Source organism: Lactuca serriola, chromosome 4 (genome assembly GCF_051521515.1).
Source record: "Lactuca serriola cultivar US96UC23 chromosome 4, Lser_US96UC23_V15, whole genome shotgun sequence".
Lineage (NCBI taxonomy): Eukaryota > Viridiplantae > Streptophyta > Magnoliopsida > Asterales > Asteraceae > Lactuca > Lactuca serriola.
The window spans coordinates 80,655,760-80,677,817 of NC_136411.1; the positions used below are offsets into that span (position 1 = coordinate 80,655,760).

At 34.2% G+C, this 22,058-nt stretch overlaps 3 protein-coding genes across 3 annotated transcripts; 1 reads left to right on the forward strand and 2 right to left on the reverse strand.

Moving 5' to 3' along the window:
• Positions 1-13,578: 13,578 nt before the first annotated feature.
• On the reverse strand, positions 13,579-14,871 carry LOC145101990 (nudix hydrolase 11-like). Its single transcript, XM_079039303.1, has 4 exons — positions 14,525-14,871; positions 14,305-14,447; positions 14,117-14,236; positions 13,579-14,029 (listed from the first exon to the last, which is right to left on the reverse strand). Exons 1-4 carry the CDS (start codon positions 14,754-14,756, stop codon positions 13,820-13,822), a joined length of 705 nt encoding a protein of 234 aa, XP_078895429.1. The 5' UTR covers positions 14,757-14,871; the 3' UTR covers positions 13,579-13,819.
• Positions 14,872-16,324: 1,453 nt separating this feature from the next.
• LOC145100213 (putative mitochondrial adenine nucleotide transporter BTL2) lies at positions 16,325-18,260 on the forward strand. The gene is made up of 4 exons (XM_079037578.1): positions 16,325-16,529; positions 16,634-16,937; positions 17,024-17,369; positions 18,037-18,260. Exons 1-3 carry the CDS (start codon positions 16,477-16,479, stop codon positions 17,057-17,059), a joined length of 393 nt encoding a protein of 130 aa, XP_078893704.1. The 5' UTR covers positions 16,325-16,476; the 3' UTR covers positions 17,060-17,369; positions 18,037-18,260.
• A 1,288-nt stretch (positions 18,261-19,548) lies between these two features.
• LOC145101991 (nudix hydrolase 15, mitochondrial-like) lies at positions 19,549-20,862 on the reverse strand. Its single transcript, XM_079039304.1, has 4 exons — positions 20,555-20,862; positions 20,331-20,473; positions 20,078-20,197; positions 19,549-19,961 (listed from the first exon to the last, which is right to left on the reverse strand). Exons 1-4 carry the CDS (start codon positions 20,787-20,789, stop codon positions 19,749-19,751), a joined length of 711 nt encoding a protein of 236 aa, XP_078895430.1. The 5' UTR covers positions 20,790-20,862; the 3' UTR covers positions 19,549-19,748.
• Between the last annotated feature and the right edge of the window lie 1,196 nt (positions 20,863-22,058).

Consider the following 22,058-nt stretch of genomic DNA (forward strand, 5'->3'; position numbering starts at 1 on the left):
TTCGAGAACTTGTTTTTCTTGTTGGACCCTAAAGGTCCATCGAACTTCCTCTTTTCACCAACCCCTGACTTCTCCAAACCTTTCTCCCTGATCTGGGTCTCAATATTCCTAGCAGCCCAGATGGCAGCTTTCAAGGTCGTTGCTTGCTTAACCATTGGACCAAAGTCCGCTGGTAAACCGTGAGCAAATTTGTTGACCTTTGCTAGTTCAGTTGGAACTAGGTACGGAACAAGTTTCATTTTCTCCGTGAAACTTGCAGCGTATTCAATAACGCTCATCCTTCTTCTTTGGATAATCTCTCAAGATGTGCCCCTCCTCACTGCAACCATAGCAAACTTTCTTGGTGGGGGTGCATTTGTTGGCATAGTGCCCTGGCTTTCCACACTTAAAACATGTGGCCACCACTTCACATTTTCCATGATGCTTCTTCTTACATTTGTCGCACCATTTGGCTTCGCCTCCACCTCCCCTCAAACCAGACTTCGAGAACTTGTTTTTCTTGTTGGACCCTAAAGGTCCATCGAACTTACTCTCTTCACCAACCTCTGACTTCTCCAGACCTTTCTCCATGATATGGGTCTCAATATTCCTAGCAACCCAGATGGCAGCTTTCAAGGTCGTTGCTTGCTTAACCATTGGACCAAAGTCCGCTGGTGAACCGCGAGCAAATTTTTTGACCTTTGCTATTTCAGTTGGAACTAGGTACGGAACAAGTTTCATTTTCTCCATGAAACTTGCAGCGTATTCAATAACGCTCATCTTTCCCTTCTTCAAATTCTGAAAATCGTTATTGATTTCCAGAAGGTCCTGCTCTGAGCAGTATTGTAATTTCAGCTGTTCCACAAAGTCTTCCCAATACATCTTGCTAACTTCTCCCTTGGGCATCGAGTCAGCTAGTAACTTCCACCAGCTTAGTACCCCAGATTTTAACAGAGGGATCGCAAGAGCTGACTTCTGTCGGTTGCTGCACTCGCAACTTTCAAACATAGTCTCCATTTCGGAGATCCAATTAATCACTTCCACTGGCGTCAGGCTTCCGGATAGACACGGTGGTTTGGATGCCATGAAATCCTTATACTTGCACCTACGAACATCATTTCCTCTATCCTGGTTATTCTGCCTAACAATCGGTGGGTCTTCTTGACCAATGATCCCACTAAGTTTCCTCCTTCAGACTTCCCTCCATTTACTTCGGGCTCTTCGACATGAATTGACAGTTCTTTGCGATTCTGCCAAAGCAGACATCTAGTTTCCTCCATCTGACGATCCAGCATCGTATTTCGTATCAAATACTTCATAATTATGCGTTAGAAGAAGGTAACTACACACTCACTTAATCAGAAGATGATCAGACAACACTACGACTTGTAGAAGTAGTATTCTTCGGTAGATCTGGAAGATCTTCACAAAAACTGGGCTTCTTGCGGGCAGAGCTTCAGCTCGGGAATTGCACTTCTCAGGATCTTCGGGGCTTTGGGACTTGCTTCGGGGCTCGGGAATGATACCGGGGCTTCGGGATATTTCTACCACATAAAGAAGAGATTTTAGAAAAAGAAGTCGGCTGCTCTCGCATGCCTTTTATAGAGGCTGAAGCCTCACATTACGCTGGGCGTAGTACGAAACGTCACTGCATGCGTAATCGGAGTTCTTGAGTGTGAGGCGGTGCATGCATCGGGGTACGGTGGGTGTAGTTCGGATCAGATCAATGACTCCTTCGGATAATCATCCGAATTAAAGATTAAATAATAAATATTAATCATTTAAAAACTTCGGAAATTCATATCTTCTTCATACGAACTCTGTTTTCGACATTCTTTATATCCACGCGTTGGTGAGACTACGCTCTACAACTTTCGTTTGGACTCCGTCGGCTAATTTTGAATTTATTTTTATTATTTATTTTTAGTAGTCCGGGACAGGAAAACTCCGTTATAAATTCATAACTTCTTCATCTGACGTCCGTTTTCGTCTGTCTTTTTACCATTGCACTACCCTTGACGAGATCTTCGATTCTTGTTTAGATTGTTTCGGCTAAAAACCGCTCTAACGTAAATTTCACTTTTTACGTCATTCAACGTTGTCGGTTCTGTCGCGAAACTTCGATAGGTCTTCTTCGTTATAACTCGGATTTCGGCATTCTTTATATATTCGGAAACCTTGTTTCAACTACTACAACATTATCCATAGATATCAGCTTTATCTAACATTTTATTTTGATGCTTATTTTCATTCTTATTTTAATTAAGTCACATAACTAAGCACAAAACACATAATACTCAAATAATACATCTTTATTATTTCAAGACGGGTTACAAAGGTTAACCTAGACTATTACATCGTTATTAATGACAAGCCCAGAAACACAGGCGTTACAGTGGAACACTAACTCTACCGAAACGTCTAAGAAGTAATGATTCGTCAATCGGTTCAACCGGAGTTTCCTCTTCGGGTTGAGCACCAGCGTTAGAGGTTACTTCATCTCTCGACTCTTGAATCTCTTCAAGATCGATTTGCCTCCCATTTTCCCCTTGGCTTATGAGTTCTCTCTCTCTCTCTCTCTCTTAGATAACCCCTCTCCTCGTAACGAAGACAACATTGTCACTCGGTCTATAGAAGAGATATCCAAAGGATTTATGCGGGTAGCCGATGAAAATACACCGCTCACTACGAGGTTCGAGCTTATCGTGAGTCTCTCTTCTTACGAAAGCCTCGAAACCCCAAACCTTAATATGTGCTAACGAGGGAGCTTTCTGTGACAATCCGAAATTTCTATCTTGTAAAGCCAGTTAATTCAGTCTAATGTCAGACTTGTTTTTTTTTGCTATCTTTTAGCCTTGTTAAGGGTCTGTATGAGTGTTCTAAGCCTAGTACATTCAAGGATTGGGTGTTAGGAAGTATCTGCTAGAGTTCATTGTGCATCATTCAAGCCGGAAAACTCCAACACTTGGAGTTTACGGCCGCAAATTAGAGATTATGGCCGTAATCTCTTGGATGGCCATGAACTCCTCCCTTAGGAAGGATATTCCTTCATTATTCTTCATTTTTTGCACTTCCAACTCAAGAACACTCAATTTTCTCTCAAGTATCATCAAGATCACTTCTATTTCCTAACAAATTGTAAGTGATTCTTCCATTTATAAGTTGATATCCTTCTTAATCTAGTAAAACTCTATGATTTCATCTCTTTTGGGTAGATCTTCAAATCTTCATCACTTACACCAATAACACCTACTAGTTCTTTGGGCCGTGAACACCCCCTTCAAGCTTCAAAACATAAGTATCCTTCCATATACTAGTTATCCATTAGAAGCTATTGAAATACACCCTTGAAAAAAACCATTTCACGAAGAACAATAAGATTTTACGGCCATAGCATTTCCCTTGGCCATAAACCCCTATGAAGAACATCATTGGTCGTGAAATTCATTGACCGTAAACTCCCATGGCCGTAAACACCATGGCCTTGAACACACTTGTGTGGCCGTAAACTCCTTAGAACAATCATATGTGATTGTAACACTTCAATCCAAGTGTTTCCTAGTCCCTAAGGTGGTTCCTATCATGATTAGTTGTTATATATACTAATTATATACATATATGTGTCATTATATGCTTAATAGGATCCATTTGTGCTCAAGGCTGCACTTGACACTTAGCACCCTATATCGATCTTACTTTCTAATCACTCAATACAGGTGAGTTCATACCCCTTAACTTATCTTTTAAATGAATTTTAAATGCTTTTATGGGGGGAATACAAGTAGAAACATTATAGTTATTATATCAATCACATGTTATTAATAACTATCAAACAAGTGGATTTCTTATACTTCAAAATTGTGTTATCAAACAAACTATTTCAAAACGTCTTATAAACTGGCATCAACTCATCTGTAACCATTCAAATGGTTAAAATCCCTTTATATGCTAAACTCTTTTATATGCTAAACCCTTTTAAAATTATTTATTGTCAAAATCATGTCTATACAGATATAGTTATATAAGTAGGGTTGAAAGGGCTTAGGACTGATAACTCGCTTTAATTCCTATTCCTTGTTTGGTTGTGGACTTAGGGTATCGGTTGTTTGTCCGAGTGTCGTTTGGATATTAGTTATATATTATGTATATGTGTATAAATATAAAAGTTCTTACATCAGTTCAACACCCTTAGGTAGCAAAGGTGTACAAGCATACTCAGCCATTCAAACAACATTACTAGTAACTATAATAGGTATAGTTTAGAGGACTACTACTCACTATTTCTAGTACAATGAAACATACAAGAGTCAGTTCAAACATACTATAACGAGAAACAGAAAGAACATACTATAATGAGAAACAGGGAGGAACATACTATACAAAGAGAACATACAATACACTAGAACAGAGAGAACATACTATACAAATACAAGAACACTATAACATTAATGTGAGCCACTACTTCATGACATAGCAATATACTGTTGTGTCACGTTTTGTAACCAGAGTCTCCTGGAAGGAGAGCGTGAATTTGTGTATAGATCTATACGGGATTGACCATCCTACACCTTGTTGCTAGCTATAGTGGGACCTGCAAGTCTACGGGTGACGAATGTCATACCATTTCGACGCCTTTGATCGTCGTGTTTTACTAGTCAATCAAGTATGAGTTATAATCATATCACATTTTACCTTAATTAAAAAATTGGTTTAAGGTAGTTCGTACAACGGTAGTTACTATATACAATACTACAGTACATCTTTATTTTCCCATTGCATTCATATTGTGATCTTCTCACATAAATGGAAATGTAAACTATATTTTGGTAATTATAGTCATACTTGGGAAAAACACTCACTTTTACAAACAAAAAACATACAGAACATCCGGGTCTTGGTAGAAGGCTACATTTCAGGTAGAAAATATAGGATTTTCTAGGAGATACAAAGATTTACAACAAACACTTACAAACACTTTCATCAAACTTATACAACATTTGACACTAAAATACTTATGAACTCACCATCTTAAATGCTGATCTACTCTTTCAAAATAACTTGTATTCTCAGGTCACCGGTAGACAGGTACAGATGACCATGTTTTGAGAAGACGGTGTGCTATCAAGACTCATCTTTTATTTTGCTATATATATATATATATATATATATATATATATATATATATATATATTGGTGTCTTATATATCCGTTCAGAACATACATGTATAAATTATAATATTAATGCAATAGATGATGTTGTTGCTTGTTTTACTATTATGCATTGTTATGATACTGTACATGGCGTCCTCTGCCCCATAACGTTTCCGCTGTTTCGGTTTGGGGGTGTGACACTTTCCCTGTCCACATCCCGTGAGGTGTTTTGGCAACCTTCTTCGTAGGGACTAAGTTAAGGACATGGGCGGCAGTCTCTATGGCATACCCCCAGAATGAGATAGGTAGCGAAGAACGACTCATCATGGAACGAACCATGTCTAGCAAGGTTTGATTACGCCTCTCAGCCACACCATTCAACTGCGATGTCCTAGGTGGTGTCAATTGCGAAACAATTCCGCATTCCTTGAGGTAGTCGTGGAATTGATCAGGACTTAGGTACTATCCTCCTCGACCGGATTGAAGCATATTGATTTTCCTACCCAACTAATTCTCCACTTCTTGTTTAAACTCATTGAACTTTACAAAGGTCTCTGACTTGTGCTTAATTAAGTAGATATACCCATATCTGCTATAATCATCGGTGAAAGTCACATAGAAGCGGTTCGCGTCCCTTGTGGTGGATCTAAAGGGCCCACACACATCAGTGTGTATGAGATCCAATAAACCCTTACCCCTTTCTCAAGTGCCAGTGAAGGGTGACTTGGTCATCTTTCCAAGTAAACAAGACCCGCACACATCATCGTCCATAAGGTCGAATGACTCCAACACTCCATCCTTTTGGAGTTGGGTTATGCGTTTCTTGTTGACATGTCCAAGACGACAATGCCACAAGCATGCTTGGAAGAATAAATACACAACACATCATTTCCTAAGTTATCTACAACCATCACAGTTTCATATATTCCATTACAAGGCAATGCTTCAAAATATAAAACACCATTAAGATAAGCATAAATAGAACCCTTTTTATTATCAAATGAATATCTAAATCCTTGTCTAAATAAACCATGAAAAGAAATGACGTTTCTTGCCATATCTGGCAAATAGCAACAATTATTTAAATCTAAACCTAATCCATTACTAAGAACTAAAGAATAAACTTCAATCTTGGTGACAGACGACGATCTTCTATTTCCCATGATCAAGTTTATTTTCCCATGCTCCACATCTCTATTTCTTATTAGTCCTTGCAAGACAGAACAGATGTGAAAACCAAATCCTGTATCAAGAACCCAAGAAATAGCATACAATGATTCATTAGATTTAATAGTGGAAATACTTGTGAAAGATGGCTTGATCTTCCCATCCTTGATAGCTTGCAGATTCTCTGGGCAACTTTGTTTCCAATGACCTATCTTGTGGCAGGGGTGGTACTCTGCCTCCTTGGGGTTAAATTTGGGTTTAGCAGAACCAACCTTGATTCCACTAGAAAAGGTACCATATTGGGACTTCCCTTTGTGGTTGCTCTTTGAGGGAGACTTCCTCTTCTTACCCTTCCCATGCCCTATTGCCAAGACAGGGGCAGTAGCGGGAGTTGGAGTTGATGCAACAGACTTATCTTTGAGATTGCTCTCAGCAGTCCTTAGCAAGCCTTGAAGCTTGCTCAAAGTGACCTTTTCTTTATTCATGTGGTAGGTCATGCAGAACTGGTTGTAGTAGGGAGGCAAGGAATGAAGGATGATGTCAATTGCCAGCTCTTCATCGAAGTTAATATTTAACTTCAGCAGGCGATCAACATATCTCTGCATCTTTTGCAGATCAGCGGTAGGGGACTCTCCATTACCCATTTCGGCAGTGATCATCGAAGTGATGATCTCGTACCTTTCTTGCCTAGCGCTCTGGTGGTACCGATCCAGCAAATCTTGATGCATCTCATAGGGATACATGTCCTCATAGGACTTCTGGAGTTCTGCAGTCATCGTCGCTAGCATGATGCAATGGACTTTCGTAGCATCACGCTCATTGTAACGCCTGTGTTTCCGGGCTTGCCATTTTTAGCAATGTAATAGTCTAGGTTAACCTTTGTAACCCGTTTTGAAATAATAAGATTGTATTATTTGAGTATTATGTGTTTTGTGCTTAATTGCTTAATTATGTGGTTTGATTAATTAAGAATAAAAATAAGCGTCAAACTTTAAGTGTAAAATAAACTCGTTATCTTTGGATAATGTTGTAGTAGTAGAAACGAGGTTTCCGAATATAAGAACGCCCAAATCTGACTTCGTATGAGGAAGTTATGATTTATTGAAGTTTCGACTTAGCAGTATGCAGCCTGAAATACTCGATTCGAGATCGAGCGATTTTTAGCCGCAACAATCTAAACGAGGATCAAAGGTCTCGTTGTTGGTATCGAAACGATAAAAAGTTAGGCGACAAACGGACATCAAACGAAGAAGTTATGAATTTATAACGAAGTTTTTCTGTCCCGGCCTATTAAAAATAAATAATAAAAATAAATTTAAAATTAGCCGACAGAGTCTAAACGAAAGTTGTAGAGCGTAGCCTCACCTTCGCGTGGATATAAAGAACGTCGAAAACAGAGTTCGTATGCAGAAGATATGAATTTCCGAAGTTTATTAAATAATTTGTATTTAAATTTAATTGGAAAATCCGGCATTATCCGAAGAGGAGTCATCAGACTCATCCGAAGTACGCCCCGCGTACATCAAGGAATGTCGACACTCGCACTCGAGCACTTCAGATACGTAAGCAATGACGATTTCGGACCAGTACGCCCCGTGTAACGCAGTACGCCCCGCGTACTCTGAGGCTCCAGCCTCCTATAAATAGGATCCGAAGGCAGCCGACTCTTTTGCTATTTTTCTCTCTTCTCTCTCCCGTTTTCCATCGATTTGCGTGCCAGAAATACCCCGAAGCCCCGGTAATATTCTCGAGCCCCGAAGCAAGTCCCGAGATCCTGAAGATCCCGAGAAGTGCAATTCCCAAGCCGAAGCTCTGCCCGCGAGAAGTTCGATTTTTGTGAAGATCCTCCAGATCTGCTGAGGATTACTACTTCTGCAAGTCGTAGTGCTGTCTGATCATCTTCTGATCAAGTGAGTGTATACTACCTTTCATAAACACGATAATAATACAAGTATGGTTTGAGTGTATTAAGTATATTGTTGTTTATATGCGTGAGTGTGTGGTTAGTTTCTTCTAACGCATAATTATAAAGTATTTTATACAAAATACGTGTTATGGGTATATTTGTGTTATATGTGTGAATGTATATTCACTCTCTTCTATCTCATGGATCTGATTTGTTTTCTATGAAATACGTGTTATGTGTGTGTGCCTCATCTGTTATGTGGAATATGTATTGATTAAAGCATGCTATACAGGTTTTTACACTATGTATAAAAATGTATATTTTTATCTACTAATATGTTGGGTAGAACATGGGTAGATAGTTGGTGTGTAATAAACAGATGAGAGGCCTCGTTGTTGTTTTGATTCAGTCATCTAGCGGAGTTTAGATGACGACCACGGACTTTTCTAGACAGTCTTGTGGAACATTAGCAGGTTCGCCACCTGTATGTGTTAATGAACTCGGGTGTTCATTTGCTGTACTCCATCCCCCTCATGGTTGCATTATTTGACTTATATTGCTGAGGAACCCCCGAAGCATGTGTTATCGCCCCGATGAAATATTCTTAGACTAGGTCCCTTATGTTAGTTGTCTTAGGGACATAAAGTGAGAATAACGGGAATGGGTAATTGGGTTATTGTTGGTTGGTGGAAATTAAATATAATTATTTATTGTGGGTTGAAAACCCTATATGCTCACCAGGCTCCCAAGCCTGACCCACTCAGTTTTATTTGTATTACAAGAAGTGGCGCGAGGGCATAAGATGGATGAACCATCAAGTTGTTTTGTTTACAAGTCTGTATATGTATATATTTGTTGAATGACTTGTAATGTTATCGTTTATGCTTATTGGTCTGTATCGGAACATGACACCCCGAGTTTTGATTATATAATGAAAATACATTTCTTTTATGAAATGCTTTGGTAAACATTGTTTTATCATGTTTTGTTTTTGGGAACAAATTCCGCAACTCTTTCAAATCAAATGGATTTACTCTGAAATTATTTAAAAGCATAAATGAAAATCGGTCTTTTCTGGCCGAGATTTTGGGGATGTCACACTCATGGGCCTCAAGGCAATGATCTCTTCAGCAGTGGTAGTGTTGAGTTTGATTTCCTTTAGCTTTTCATCGAGGACATACTCTTTGTCTTCATAACGCGTGACCATTCGGATGTTACAGATCCAATCATTAAAATTGGACACGTCAAAAATCACTCTCCCACACAAGTTCATGAGTGAGAACGAGCCGGAGGAATTTGAGTTGGAAGCGTTGTTGTTGACGTTCGACATCTGAAATAGAAAAAGACAAAGTTTGATTAGAAATGAATCCCCAATTAAACACCCAAATGAGAAATTAGGGCTAGGATCCAACAACATTATTTACAAATTAGAAGAGGGATACCATAATCTAACATGCAAATAATTTGAAGGTAAGTGAATGACGATTCACTAATTCTCCACCATGAAAAACGAAAAAGATATTAAGTTTTAAATGTATTGAAAACTCCTAGATTTTTTTTTAAGATTCATTGAACTTTTCAATGACATGTTTAAATCTCGATATGCCCCTCAAGTTTGTGACTGGGATGTCGAGGATCACAAAGCGAGTGTGAATAACCATGCAAATGTACATGGTGCCCTCATTGTTATAGTCACATATTCGATGTGCCGGTTAACCACACATGCTCCATCGAACTATGAAAAACAATGAGTCACCCTTTGCCACCTTTTCTTAGCGCCCAATTAGTGTGCCGGTTAACCACACACGCTCCACTAACGTCTTAGCAATGGTACAAAGTGTAATTTCATGGAATTGCATCAATTTCACTTTTTGCCTAAAGTAACTAAGATTGGGAATTTTTGAAAAAACATTTAGTTACTTTTATAAATTCATTATACTTTTAATGAGGAATGGTTGTCCTATCCTACCCGTTCGGCTAACGACCCTCCACCAATCAAGGAAGCGGTGGGTGTGAGTGGACACCCATTAAACGACCTTTTTATAGGTCATAACCTTATACCCCCCCCCCTATAGATTGGCTTCGTGAATGAGGCCTACTAACAGTAAGACTAACATTTAAGTTATATATATATATATATATATATATATATATATATATACATATATATATATATATTAATTTTATAATATTATAAAGTATAAGGTTGAATTTTAAACTTTTAAAATTCTCGGGTTTGAAATTTAAATAATTCAAATTAAACTTTTAAGCAAAAAAAATTAAATTTCAAAACTTGAAGGCAAACTTTGAACTTTTCAAAACACACAGGATCAAATAGAAAATAATTTAAAATTAAACATTTAATTTAATGATTATCTAAATTTGACCTAATCCATTTTATTCACAAGATAATTCATCAATTAATTTAAATAATCAAATATTATCATATAAGGAATTTATTATTCAAACAATTGGTAATTATCTTTTGTTTTGGTAAGGATAATCATATAACAACAATAAAATTCAGATTTTATTAGTCAAAAACGAGTTGGGTAATTATCCTTCAGCAAAACAGCAAGAAACCCCGAAAATCCCTCTGTCTGACGCTCCGACTCGCTGAGTCAGGTCGGGCAGGAGGCAGAAAAAATGATTTTCAGAGAGGATGAACAAGCAAGGCATCAATACAAAAGAAACCAATCAAGGCTTTGATACCACTGATGGGTTTTACACAAAATAGCATCATATGTGCTCATGAAAACCCTAAAGCTTGGATCTAGGTTTCTCTATTGTACATACAATTCATCCAAGACTTACAAACACTAGATCTAGCATACAAGATTCGAAATTGACATAAGAAAACAGATCTAGATGATTACCTCTTGAACAATGGCTTGAATCTTCTTGTCTTGGAGCTTAGAGTCACAAATGTCACTCCTCTAATGGCTTACAAACATCACACAAGCAAGAGGATGATATGAGAGAGGGGAGAGGCACAATGTCGGCTATGATCTCTCTAGGCTATCAAGTGGCGGAAAATTGGAAGCCTTAGTGTCTTATTTATATTGGTGCTACTAGGGTTTCAATCTAAACCCTAATTGACAGCTTAGGCCTTAAGCAATCCAAGGAAGCTTCTGGAATAAGGCCCTTATGGCCGAAATTATGGATGGACACATCTTAATTTCATCCATGCCTAGTCCAAGAGGCTCCTCAGCCCAATACTCAACTATCACACATTTGACAGTTTAAGTCTCTTTTATTTAATTAATGTCTTTTAGCCACAAAATTAATTCTTAATTAATTATTGTCTAATATTAATTAAACCATATGATTACTCCTTTAATATATTATTCATATAATATATTAATAAACCATATTAACCTCTCTATTCATAAATCACCCTGTCAAGTTGCTTTGGTGAAGGCAACCCAAGAGGACCATGCACAACCGGGTCAAGTACTTACCAAATATAGTTAGGAGCTTAGGCACTAATCCAATACCGACTCCACCCAAATACAATTTACAAACTGCCATCATGGTGGTACACGATTTCAAGTTTATAAACATTAACAAATGGGAGGTAATATTTCCACTTTAATTTTTTATCAATCCACTTGAAATCGAAGTTCTTTTACCATTTACCCGTTCTTTTAAGTTTACAAAATAAGAAAAAAAAAAAGAAATATCAGTTTCTTCCTTGGACGCTTCTTCCCAAAGACGAAACGTTGATTCCTAGTCACCATTCAAGAATCGATGTTTCTTCATCGTAGTTCATCGGACACGTTGCTTTTTTCCATTTATTGGTCGTCGTTGCTTCTTCTAATTCATCAGTTCCCCTTTTGAATCAATCCACAAAATCCAGATACACCTTAATAATCTGATACCCACTCCCAATCGATGCTACATAATCCAAATACACCTTAATAAACTGATACCTGCCCCCAATCGATGCTAGTTATATGTGCACGTCTATATTTTGATCTTTACTTCACTTCTTGATGGCGTGAACGGACTGAACATGGATCCTGATGATAAGAGTTTCTCAATGAAAATCATGGTGGTTAATATTTGCGATTGTCATCTGGTGATGATGATCTCAACAGGGTTAATCGTTGAAGAGGAGGAATGATTTATAGGGTAACAATTGGGTGCTTTATGTTCTTGCCTCCTCCAAATGCAAACTTTTAATTTTACTGTAACCCTTGAATTTGGAGATTTTGACATTTATGTTTCTACCAAGTGATCTATGTTCTTCCCTCCATCACATGTGTCATCCCTTTGATTTGGTGCATTTTGTTCTTCAATCATCTATTGCCGCTACATATTAATCCTTCAAACAAAAATGAAATTGTCAGATAATTAGGACTAGATGTGTGCCTACGTAAAGCGGTGGCGACAAAATTTTTTTTTTTTTTTGTGCATAGTTTTCTTACAATTAAATAATAATTAGATTTTATTATTAGTTATTAAGAATAAAAAAATAACGATTTTTAAATAAAATATTTATATTTAGATCTTTTATTTATATTGTATGTTTATACTAATAAGGATGTCTAGTTTATGAAATATAAATTAATTTATATACATGAATTCAATGTTTTAAAATTGTCTTTTTGCTTCAAATTGAACTTTTTGATTACCTTCCTCAATCTACCTCTTCAAAATTTTGGCAAATATTAATGATTTATTTATGCATATTTGATTTTTACAAATAACTTTGTAACTTATATCTTTTAAAATTCAAGATATGACTAATATGTTTTATAATATAATATAGATTTTGCCGATGGTATACCCATTTTGGGATGAAAACCATACATGGTGTTCTGTATGAATTATGAAGATCGAAGAAAATAGGTTTTAATTAAAAATAATTTAAAAAATAATAATTTGATTTTCATTGTGGTTTTAATATATCTTAGTTATTATCGTACAACGAGTAAGATGATAAACAAACAATAAACTGCACCGCTAAAAAGTTAAAAATAAGACCACATGGTATGGGCCATAATGAGAACGGGAGATGCTGACATGGATGCTCATAACGCAGTCTTAATGGGGGGAACACCGCCCCCCTAACTCGTTGTGGCGAGTCTCGTGGGCGTTGTGACAAATTGAAACGGCATGATTTTATACCGTTGGCTTTAATGACCGTTGTTGTTGCATCTTGTTGTTCATTTCCCCACTTGATGTTATAATACCATTTGTTTATGTGGCATGTGAGTTGGTACAACTTGGTGTTGCACCTTGTTGCCCACACCCAATGCTCTAAGCTTTTGATATAAGTTTTAGTGTATGGTCGGATTGGAACTTGCATTTTTATGTTGTTTAGGAGGTTGTGGTTGGGATGTAGAAGATGATCTTATAAATTATCAATAAGAGCAAAAAAAGTCAAAATACTTTAATTTCAAGTAGATGGATAAAATAATACAGTGAAATATCAGCTCCCTTAACAAATATACCAAAGACAAAAAATTTATTCATACAATAAAGTTACAATTTAATCCTTGATAACTAGTACAAAGTTACTATATTATCCTCACAAGTCACAACATTGTATCATTATGTCAATGAATACTGACATGTCTACTCCTTTTGACACTGGTTGGGGGACCCATATTATAATTTGTTGTGGTTTCTGTTCCAAAATTTAGGCATCCTTGGTTGAAAATCCGGTAGTTGCCGGAAAACCAGGGAGGCTGTATCTATCAAGATTCCGGCTGTTAGAGCCCATATCACATACACCCTGTCATTCGTTTTGTGATAGAAATAGTGATGCAAGAATTTCTCTCCCCTGTGTTCTATCTCCTTCTCTCGTCTATTTTCATTCTGAATCACCAAAATTCAAAATCCCATTTTCAAGAACAAGTCGCTGCTACTTTTTGACTTAAATAGAAAAAGGAATGAATTACAAACCTTGAGGAACATTTCCAAAGGAGCATAAAAGATTGATTCTACTTCTTCAGGATTTGGAAGTGGATTAAATGCTTGTTTATTCCATAGTATTCCAATCACTGGAACCACACTAACATTACCCTGACATTAATAAATCAAATAGTCAATTTCATGCTTCGAATAAATTCATATTGGAATAAAAAATTTACCTTGCTTCCAAAGGGTTTAAGAACAGTTACAACATCAACAAGGGCAGGATCCAATCCAATTTCCTCCTCAGCCTCCCTCAACGCAGTTCTAATATCATCTGTATCGTTTTCGTCTCTTCTTCCTCCAGGCAAAGACACTTCCCCTGTAAAAACAAAGGAAAACGATCTTCATTTCATTCGGGCATTTCATCAAACACCTAAAGTGCACCAATTTCTTTACCAGAATGAGACGTCAGCTTCGACGATCGTTGGGTTAGAATAACATATATATCATCTCCTTCCTCAAATAGGCAGATCAGAACAGCAGCTCGGCTGGGTTTTTTCAATTTTTCAGATTGGTTGGATTGACTGCTTGAGGAGTCAACCGAAAGTTGGAAAACGGACTTCGTTTCACGAAACCGTTGTGACAACTCCAATAGCTTCTGTGATCTTGTAAAACTATTGGAATCCATGAACAAGATCTACCCAAATAGTGAAAATGATCCTCTGGTTCTGTTCAGTGGCAAGTTTTTTTGGCCAATGGTCAACGTTGGAATACAATGACAAAGTTACAATAAATGAAAGAACATTAGAACAGCCTAATCGTATTTTTACTTAAAAAAAACCAATATATATATATATATATATATATATATATATATATATATATATATATATATATATATATATATATATATATATATATATATATATATATATATATATATATACACTAAAGTTTTATACAGTATTATATATATATTTTAGTACACTAAAGTTTTATACAGTATTTTCTTAAAATTTTAATTAAGGTTTTCGGAAAACCTAATCTATTTTTATGAAAAGATTAAAAAAAGGCATTATATTATTTTTTTTAGTGTATTTAAACCTTTATATTTTTTTGAATTGTAATCTAATGAATTGTAAAAATCAAAACATTAAAAATCAATTACCTAACATTTATAATTATTTAGGATTTACTGAGCTCAATGCCTTAAATGATAATTTTAAAAAATATAAGAATTTAACGTATAAATAAATAATATAGTGGTTTTTTTAAGACTTTCATAAAAATATGTTTAGTTTTTATAAGATTTTCCCTAAAAGAAAAAGGGTTTAAAAAAATACACGACTTTACATTTAAATTCATTTTTATGTTTATCATTGACTAAAATTTAATAATTTTTTTATGTTTTATTTATTTTTGTTAGTTTTATCTATTATACCAGTTTTTCAAGGTTATTAAATAAAATTCATAATAAATTATTTGTAAATTTTTTTTTATGTTTTTACCTTAATTTTTTTTATCATATTATACGTACTAATACAGAAAAAAACATACACGAAACAACTTGCATAAACATTCTATTTACGTTCTTTTTAAATGTTATTTTTGTATATATGATTTTTTTGCCTATGTATATGGTTTAATACTTAAAATACGTTTTTAGAAATATACATATAAATTTATAATATTGATAAATTTTTTAGAAATATAAATATGTATTTTTAATTTTTTTTAAATATCAACATGGTTTTTGAAAATATAAATACATAATTTTACGTATTTAGAAGTATAGCAATCAAAAACATATTTGTATGCAAAAAAAATATTTATACTTCTATAAATATAAAATTATACTATAAGTCTATACTTTTAAATATATAAAAATAAGTATGTGTACTTCAAAATGCGTATTTATATTTCTAAAAAGTATATCTTTTAGTTTTTTTTTAGAAGTGTGTGTGTGTGTGTGTATATATATATATATATATATATATATATATATATATATATATAGAGAGAGAGAGAGAGAGAGAGAGAGGGAGAGAGTGTGAGTGGAAATATTTTCAATAAATATTGTGTACCTAAATGCACCAATTGAAAATTAAGAAGAATTAACTCATTATTAATTAATACAAAGGTATGATAGTAATCTTGCTATATCTAATTATAGAAATTTAAACCATTTAATATCCCTTTAATTTAGTAAAGTCAGTTTTAAAACCCTTTATATCATCGACCCCTTTTGCCGAAACCCATAACCAGTTCATCACAATTGTTGACACCATTCGCCATTGATAGAAATTCCACTACCCAGTTAATGGCAGCTGGCGCCGACGATTGTGTGGTGGAAGAGGAGAGTAATAAGAAGGTTATTATAAGATTAAGGGGAAAACCTGCTTGCTGTTATGAACACTACAAAGCATTTATGGGTTGGGGCTGTTGCTGCCATGGTTTCAAGGTTTTCGTTTCTTCTTATTTCCATCTTCGAATTTTCAGTTGAATTTATGGCAAAAAAGAAGTGAAATTTTTAATCAATCTTGAAAATTTTAATGTTTTTAACAGAACATTTGTTGCGCCACTTGAAAGAATAAAGCTTGAATACATGCTTCGTGGTGAACAGAAGAATCTTTTCAAGCTAACTAAATCAATCGCTTCTTCTCAAGGTTTAAAAGGGTTTTGGAAGGGAAACTTTGTTAACATTCTTCACACAGCTCCATTTAAAGCCCTGAATTTTTGTGCATACGATTCCTATAGAAAGCAACTTCTCCGGTTAACCGGAAATCAAGAAACAACAAATTTTGAACGACTATTCGTCGGTGTTGGCGCCAGCATGACTGCTAGCATTCTTTGCTTACCACTCGACACTGTAAATTGACTAAATTCCATCAACTCTTTCTTTCCATTTATTAATTTTTTTATTTATATAATAAAAGTCATCGTGGGATCTAACAGACTCGAACAAAGTTAGTGGCGCCTGGAGGTGAATGATTGGGAGGTGTGATAGGGGCTTTTCGCCATATTATTCAAACAGAAGGATTCTTTTCTCTTTATAAAGGATTGGTTCCTTCAACTTCTCTCGCGACCTCTGATCCAGAAACCGTGTTCAACATCAAATACTTCTCTCGCGATCAGCGCTATAACTGCCCACCCATCCGCCGCACCATGTTGAACAAAGATGACATCGTTAAAGCAATGAAGGAGAAGTCGTTTGATGTTGCTGATTTCACTATGGTTTACTTGACAACTGTAGTTTAAGAAGACTACAATGCTTGTGGCAGAGGTTATTGCAAGTAATCAGGTCAGAATTAAACCTTAATTCCTAAATTTATTGAAATATACTTGAGGTTTTGTTTTTCATTTGGGGTTCTGATTTTCCCTGAACATTGCTTGCTTAATTAGCTTATTGATGAAATGAAAAGTGATATATAGCTGAGTCACTGCAAGTTATTATACAATGTATTCTAACAGAATACTGATTTTTTTAGGAACTATCAAATACACAATATAGTAGGTTCTATAAGAATACATTATGCTTTGTATAGTGTATTATGTTAGAATGCACTCGGTTAGAATTTAAAATGATAATTACACTTTAGGTTTAATGATTCTTTAAGAATGTTTGTTAAAAATTTTGTAATATATTTTGGTTGCACAATAGTAATAGGTAATTGTATGATGCTATAAATGGTAATTGCATATATATATTCTATCAGAATTGAATGGTAACTACACTTTATATTTAATGATTCTTTTAGAATCTTTGTTTACCTGTTATTTTTTTTTGTAATAGATGTTTCTCTTGGATTATCTTTTTTTTGTAATAGATATTTCTCTTGGATTGTCTATTATTCTTTTTCTATGTATTCTGTCATATTCTATGTATTCTGCCAGAATATATAAAGTGATAGTTAATTGCAAGTAACATGTTTTTAATCATTATTAGTTTTTGTTGTATTTTGTGATAGGAATGGCTGGAAGAATGCTATGAAGACCTAATAGGAATAACTTGAAGAATGAATAAAGTTTGATCATACTCTCAATAGAATGTTGTTATTTTTTTAGAATTTTCTTAATTTTTGTTGATTTTCTTTTAAAATATGTATAATTATATTAAAATGTAAAAGGCTTTTAATTTGTAAGAATATGTATGAATTTGTATTTAAGTTCGGATGTATACGAATATATTAGAATGTTGTTATTTTTCAACCTCGGATTCAAGAATGTTGTTATTCTTCAATAATATTATAATATAATAAAATTCTGAAAGAACATCATTCTAACAAAAAAATATATTCTAACAGAATAAAATCGGTTATGTATACAAATTACGTTAGAATTAAAATTAAATTAATTAAAAAAATTCAGATTTTTAAAATTAAGAGAATTAATTATCCCTGAAAATCCGAAATTTCCTTTTATAAATGTAATTAATTGTCCGAAATACCCTTTTGCCAAAATTTGTGTGATTATATGGTAAATGTTATCCGATTGTAATATTATACACCCTCAAATCATGTTTATTGATTAATTTCATTCGTTGGTCCAGATCTGTGCATTCTGGCACACAATAGTTAGTAAAAACAAAATAACCTAACTATATATATATAGATATATATATATATATATATATATATATATATATATATATATATATATATATATATATATATATATTTCAATTTTAAAAAAAAAACTCATAGTTCAGCTGATAAAGCTAGCTAGTCACTATCAAAAAAACAAGAACAGAACAAGGAATCAGGAATCAAGGCAACAAAGGATTTTGAAGCCAATGAACCCAATCCAGTTTAACCTTAGTATTACGAAACTAAAACCAATTAAAAGAAAACGTTGAAGGAGATACTCTCTATGCTTGCTAGACTATATTAATGATTGATGTATTTACATGGTTGTGACAAACAATCTCATAGTTTTTTTTTTTTTGGTTCTACTCCCTTCTAGAAGTGGCCAAATTAGAAATGTGGAGCAAGTATTGGATGAAATGCTGAAGGAGATTGGTTTATTCTATTCAAGTGTCGGTTTATGATTTATGTTACTCTGATCATTAATTATTCAGGAAGCTAAAATGGTTCTGTCTAAGCATGTTTGTACAAAGATACTCTGTATGCTTGCTAGGCTATATTAATGATTGATGTATTTATCAAGAATAGGATAATTCTGTGGTGCTAAGATCTCGTGTAGAAAGTTTTAGCAGCTTTGGAAGATTGTGTGACATTTAAAGATACTGCGGTTGTGATTCTTAATTGATCGGGACATCTAATGATTTGGGTTTTCTTGTTTTTGATAAAGTCTATGATGTTTCCGGTTGAAGGAGGTAATTTTGTTTGTATATGTATTTGTTATTCTTTTGACAGTTTTATTGCATATATAGTCGAACTTTATCTCCTATGTCGACCCTTATCTCCACTAGTTAAGAACCAAAAGTTCAATCCATTGGATACAATGATTCTATTGATAAATATACGAAACATAAAAGTTTAATTTGATACAAATAAACTTACAATTTAATCTTTGGTAACTACACAAAGTTGGAACTTAATCTTCACGACATTGAATGTTTCAATACATTGGATACAATGATTCTAGTCGTGTGATCAATGTATACTTACATTCAACTAATGACATGTTTATTCATTTTTGGAGTGTGATTCCACTAACATTAAAATTTGCTGTGGTTTCTGTTCCAGAATTTAGGCATCCTTTGTTGAAATTCCGGTGGTCGCCGGAAAACTATGGAGGCGGCAGCTATCAAGATTCCGGCGGTTAGAGCCCATATCTCATACACCCTGCTGTCGTTTGTTTTGTGATAGAAATAGTGAAGCAAGTATTTGTGTCCTCCTAATTCCCACTCTTTTTCTCCTCTATTTTCATTCTGAATCATCATCCATCAAAATCCCACTTTTTTAAATAACCCCATGTTTCTTTTCCCCTTTAATACAAAAAGAAAGATTAAAGAGAAAAAAAAAAAAAAAAAGCATGAATACGAACCTTGAGAAACATTTCCAAAGGAGCATAGAATATTGATTCTACTTCTTCGGTATTTGGAATTGGATTGAATGCTTGTTTATCCCATAATATTCCAATCACTGGAACCACACTAACATTTCCCTAAAATTCCGTTTTATCAAATTAAGCAATTTTATACACAAGTTTCAACTTGAAGACGAATTGTGAAGTTCGAATAATCAAAGTTGTCTAGATAAATGATGCTTAAAATTTGTTCAAGAATATGACAACATACCTTGGTTACAAAAGGTTCAAGAACAGTAACAACATCTACAAGGGCTGGATTCAATCCAATTTCCTCCTCAGCCTCCCTCAATGCGGTTCGAATATCATCTGTATCCTCTTCGTCGGTTCTACCTCCTGGCAAAGATACCTGCCCTGCAAAATAAAGCAGAACGGACTCATGTCAAGTTCTTTCGGACATTTAATCAAACATCTAATGTGCACGACTTTCTTTACCAGAGTAGGATGACAGTTTCGATGATCGTTGAGTTAGAATTACATTGATATCGTCTCCTTCCTCGAACAGGCATATCAGAACTGCAGCTCGGTTGGGGTTTTTGGATCTTTGGGATTGGTTGGATTGACCAATTGAGGGGTCATCTGAAATTGGGGAAACAGACTTCGATTGACGAAATCGTTGAGACAAGTCCAGTAGCTTCTGTGATCTTGTAAAGTTATTATCTGAATCCATAAACAAGATTCAACACGTAATACTGTAGAAGTGGTCCTCAGTTCCTGTTTGGTGGCAAGATTTATTGGTTACCGGTCAAAATTGGAGTACGGGCGACTAAATCGGCTTGTTTAATTTGTTTATGAATTTATAAATTCTATAATATATAATTTTTTATCATGTTAATTTTATTTTATTAATTATAAAAAATAATTTTTTTGAGATCCAATAAATGATCCTTGTAAAAAAAAACAATTTATATGTTGCTTTCCACCAAGACATTCAGTGCAAATTCCCTTCTCAACCTTGAACTTTGGCAAACCTTCTACCATTCCCTTTCATTCTAGTGTTTCCATGCTTGCATTGCTAAGATGCCCATACCTTTGGTGCCATAATGAAGGTAGATTTTCTGCATTTGTGTACAGAAAATTTGACCCCTCTTGCATCTCGGTTTCACCGACTTGCTCAATCAGTGGGAACATGCGATTTGTACTCACACTTTGAAATATCAAACCCTTTTGTAGATGGTAAAAAGGACTTTATATTTAAAGAAAAAAAGAATGTTATAGTTGGATGACTTTTAAAGTTAGATGTTATAAAAAGGACTTTATATTTAAAGAAAAAAAGAATGTTATAGTTGGATGACTTTTAAAGTTAGATGTTATAAAAAGGACTTTATATTTAAAGAAAAAAAGAATGTTATAGTTGGATGACTTTTAAAGTTAGATGTTATAAAAAGGACTTTATATTTAAAGAAAAAAAGAATGTTATAGTTGGATGACTTTTAAAGTTAGATGTTATAAAAAGGACTTTATATTTAAAGAAAAAAACGCACTACTTGCTTATATCCTTGTACGTTGATAATAAATATGAAATGATAGTTTGGAAAAAAGAGTTACTACATAAAATTTGAGTATGTAGTTTGGAAAAAAGATAATTTGAGTATGTCCTAGTGTGTAATGGGATTTTGAAAAAAAAAAACAAAATATGCAGAAAATCAGATTTAACAAAAGGAAACCATTATTGATAAATTTAAATTATAATAACTAATCAAAGATTTGCAAATAAATAAATAAATAAATAAAAATAAAAAATAAAAAAAATACAAATTTACAAAGATAGAAGTTTTACCTATAAGCTTATAATGATTATTTAAAACTTATATATATATATATATATATATATATATATATATATATATATATATATATATATATATATATATATATATATATATATATGATCTACATTATTTATGCAATATCTGATAAAACCATGATTGTGTACAAT

Bases quoted from the DNA above. Each gene is read 5' to 3' on its own strand.
- LOC145100213 (XM_079037578.1), top strand. From the start codon at position 16,477: ATGAACACTACAAAGCATTTATGGGTTGGGGCTGTTGCTGCCATGGTT. The intron at 16,530-16,633 runs GTTTTCGTTTCT...TGTTTTTAACAG, and splicing joins GTTGCTGCCATGGTTTCAAG to AACATTTGTTGCGCCACTTG. The intron at 16,938-17,023 runs GTAAATTGACTA...GGGATCTAACAG, and splicing joins TTTGCTTACCACTCGACACT to ACTCGAACAAAGTTAGTGGC.
- LOC145101991 (XM_079039304.1), bottom strand. From the start codon at position 20,789: ATGGATTCAGATAATAACTTTACAAGATCACAGAAGCTACTGGACTTG. The intron at 20,474-20,554 runs GTAAAGAAAGTC...TTTATTTTGCAG, and splicing joins GAAACTGTCATCCTACTCTG to GGCAGGTATCTTTGCCAGGA. The intron at 19,962-20,077 runs GTTCGTATTCAT...ATGATGATTCAG, and splicing joins CTTTGGAAATGTTTCTCAAG to AATGAAAATAGAGGAGAAAA.
- LOC145101990 (XM_079039303.1), bottom strand. From the start codon at position 14,756: ATGGATTCCAATAGTTTTACAAGATCACAGAAGCTATTGGAGTTGTCA. The intron at 14,448-14,524 runs GTAAAGAAATTG...TTGTTTTTACAG, and splicing joins GAAGCTGACGTCTCATTCTG to GGGAAGTGTCTTTGCCTGGA. The intron at 14,030-14,116 runs GTTTGTAATTCA...TTGGTGATTCAG, and splicing joins CTTTGGAAATGTTCCTCAAG to AATGAAAATAGACGAGAGAA.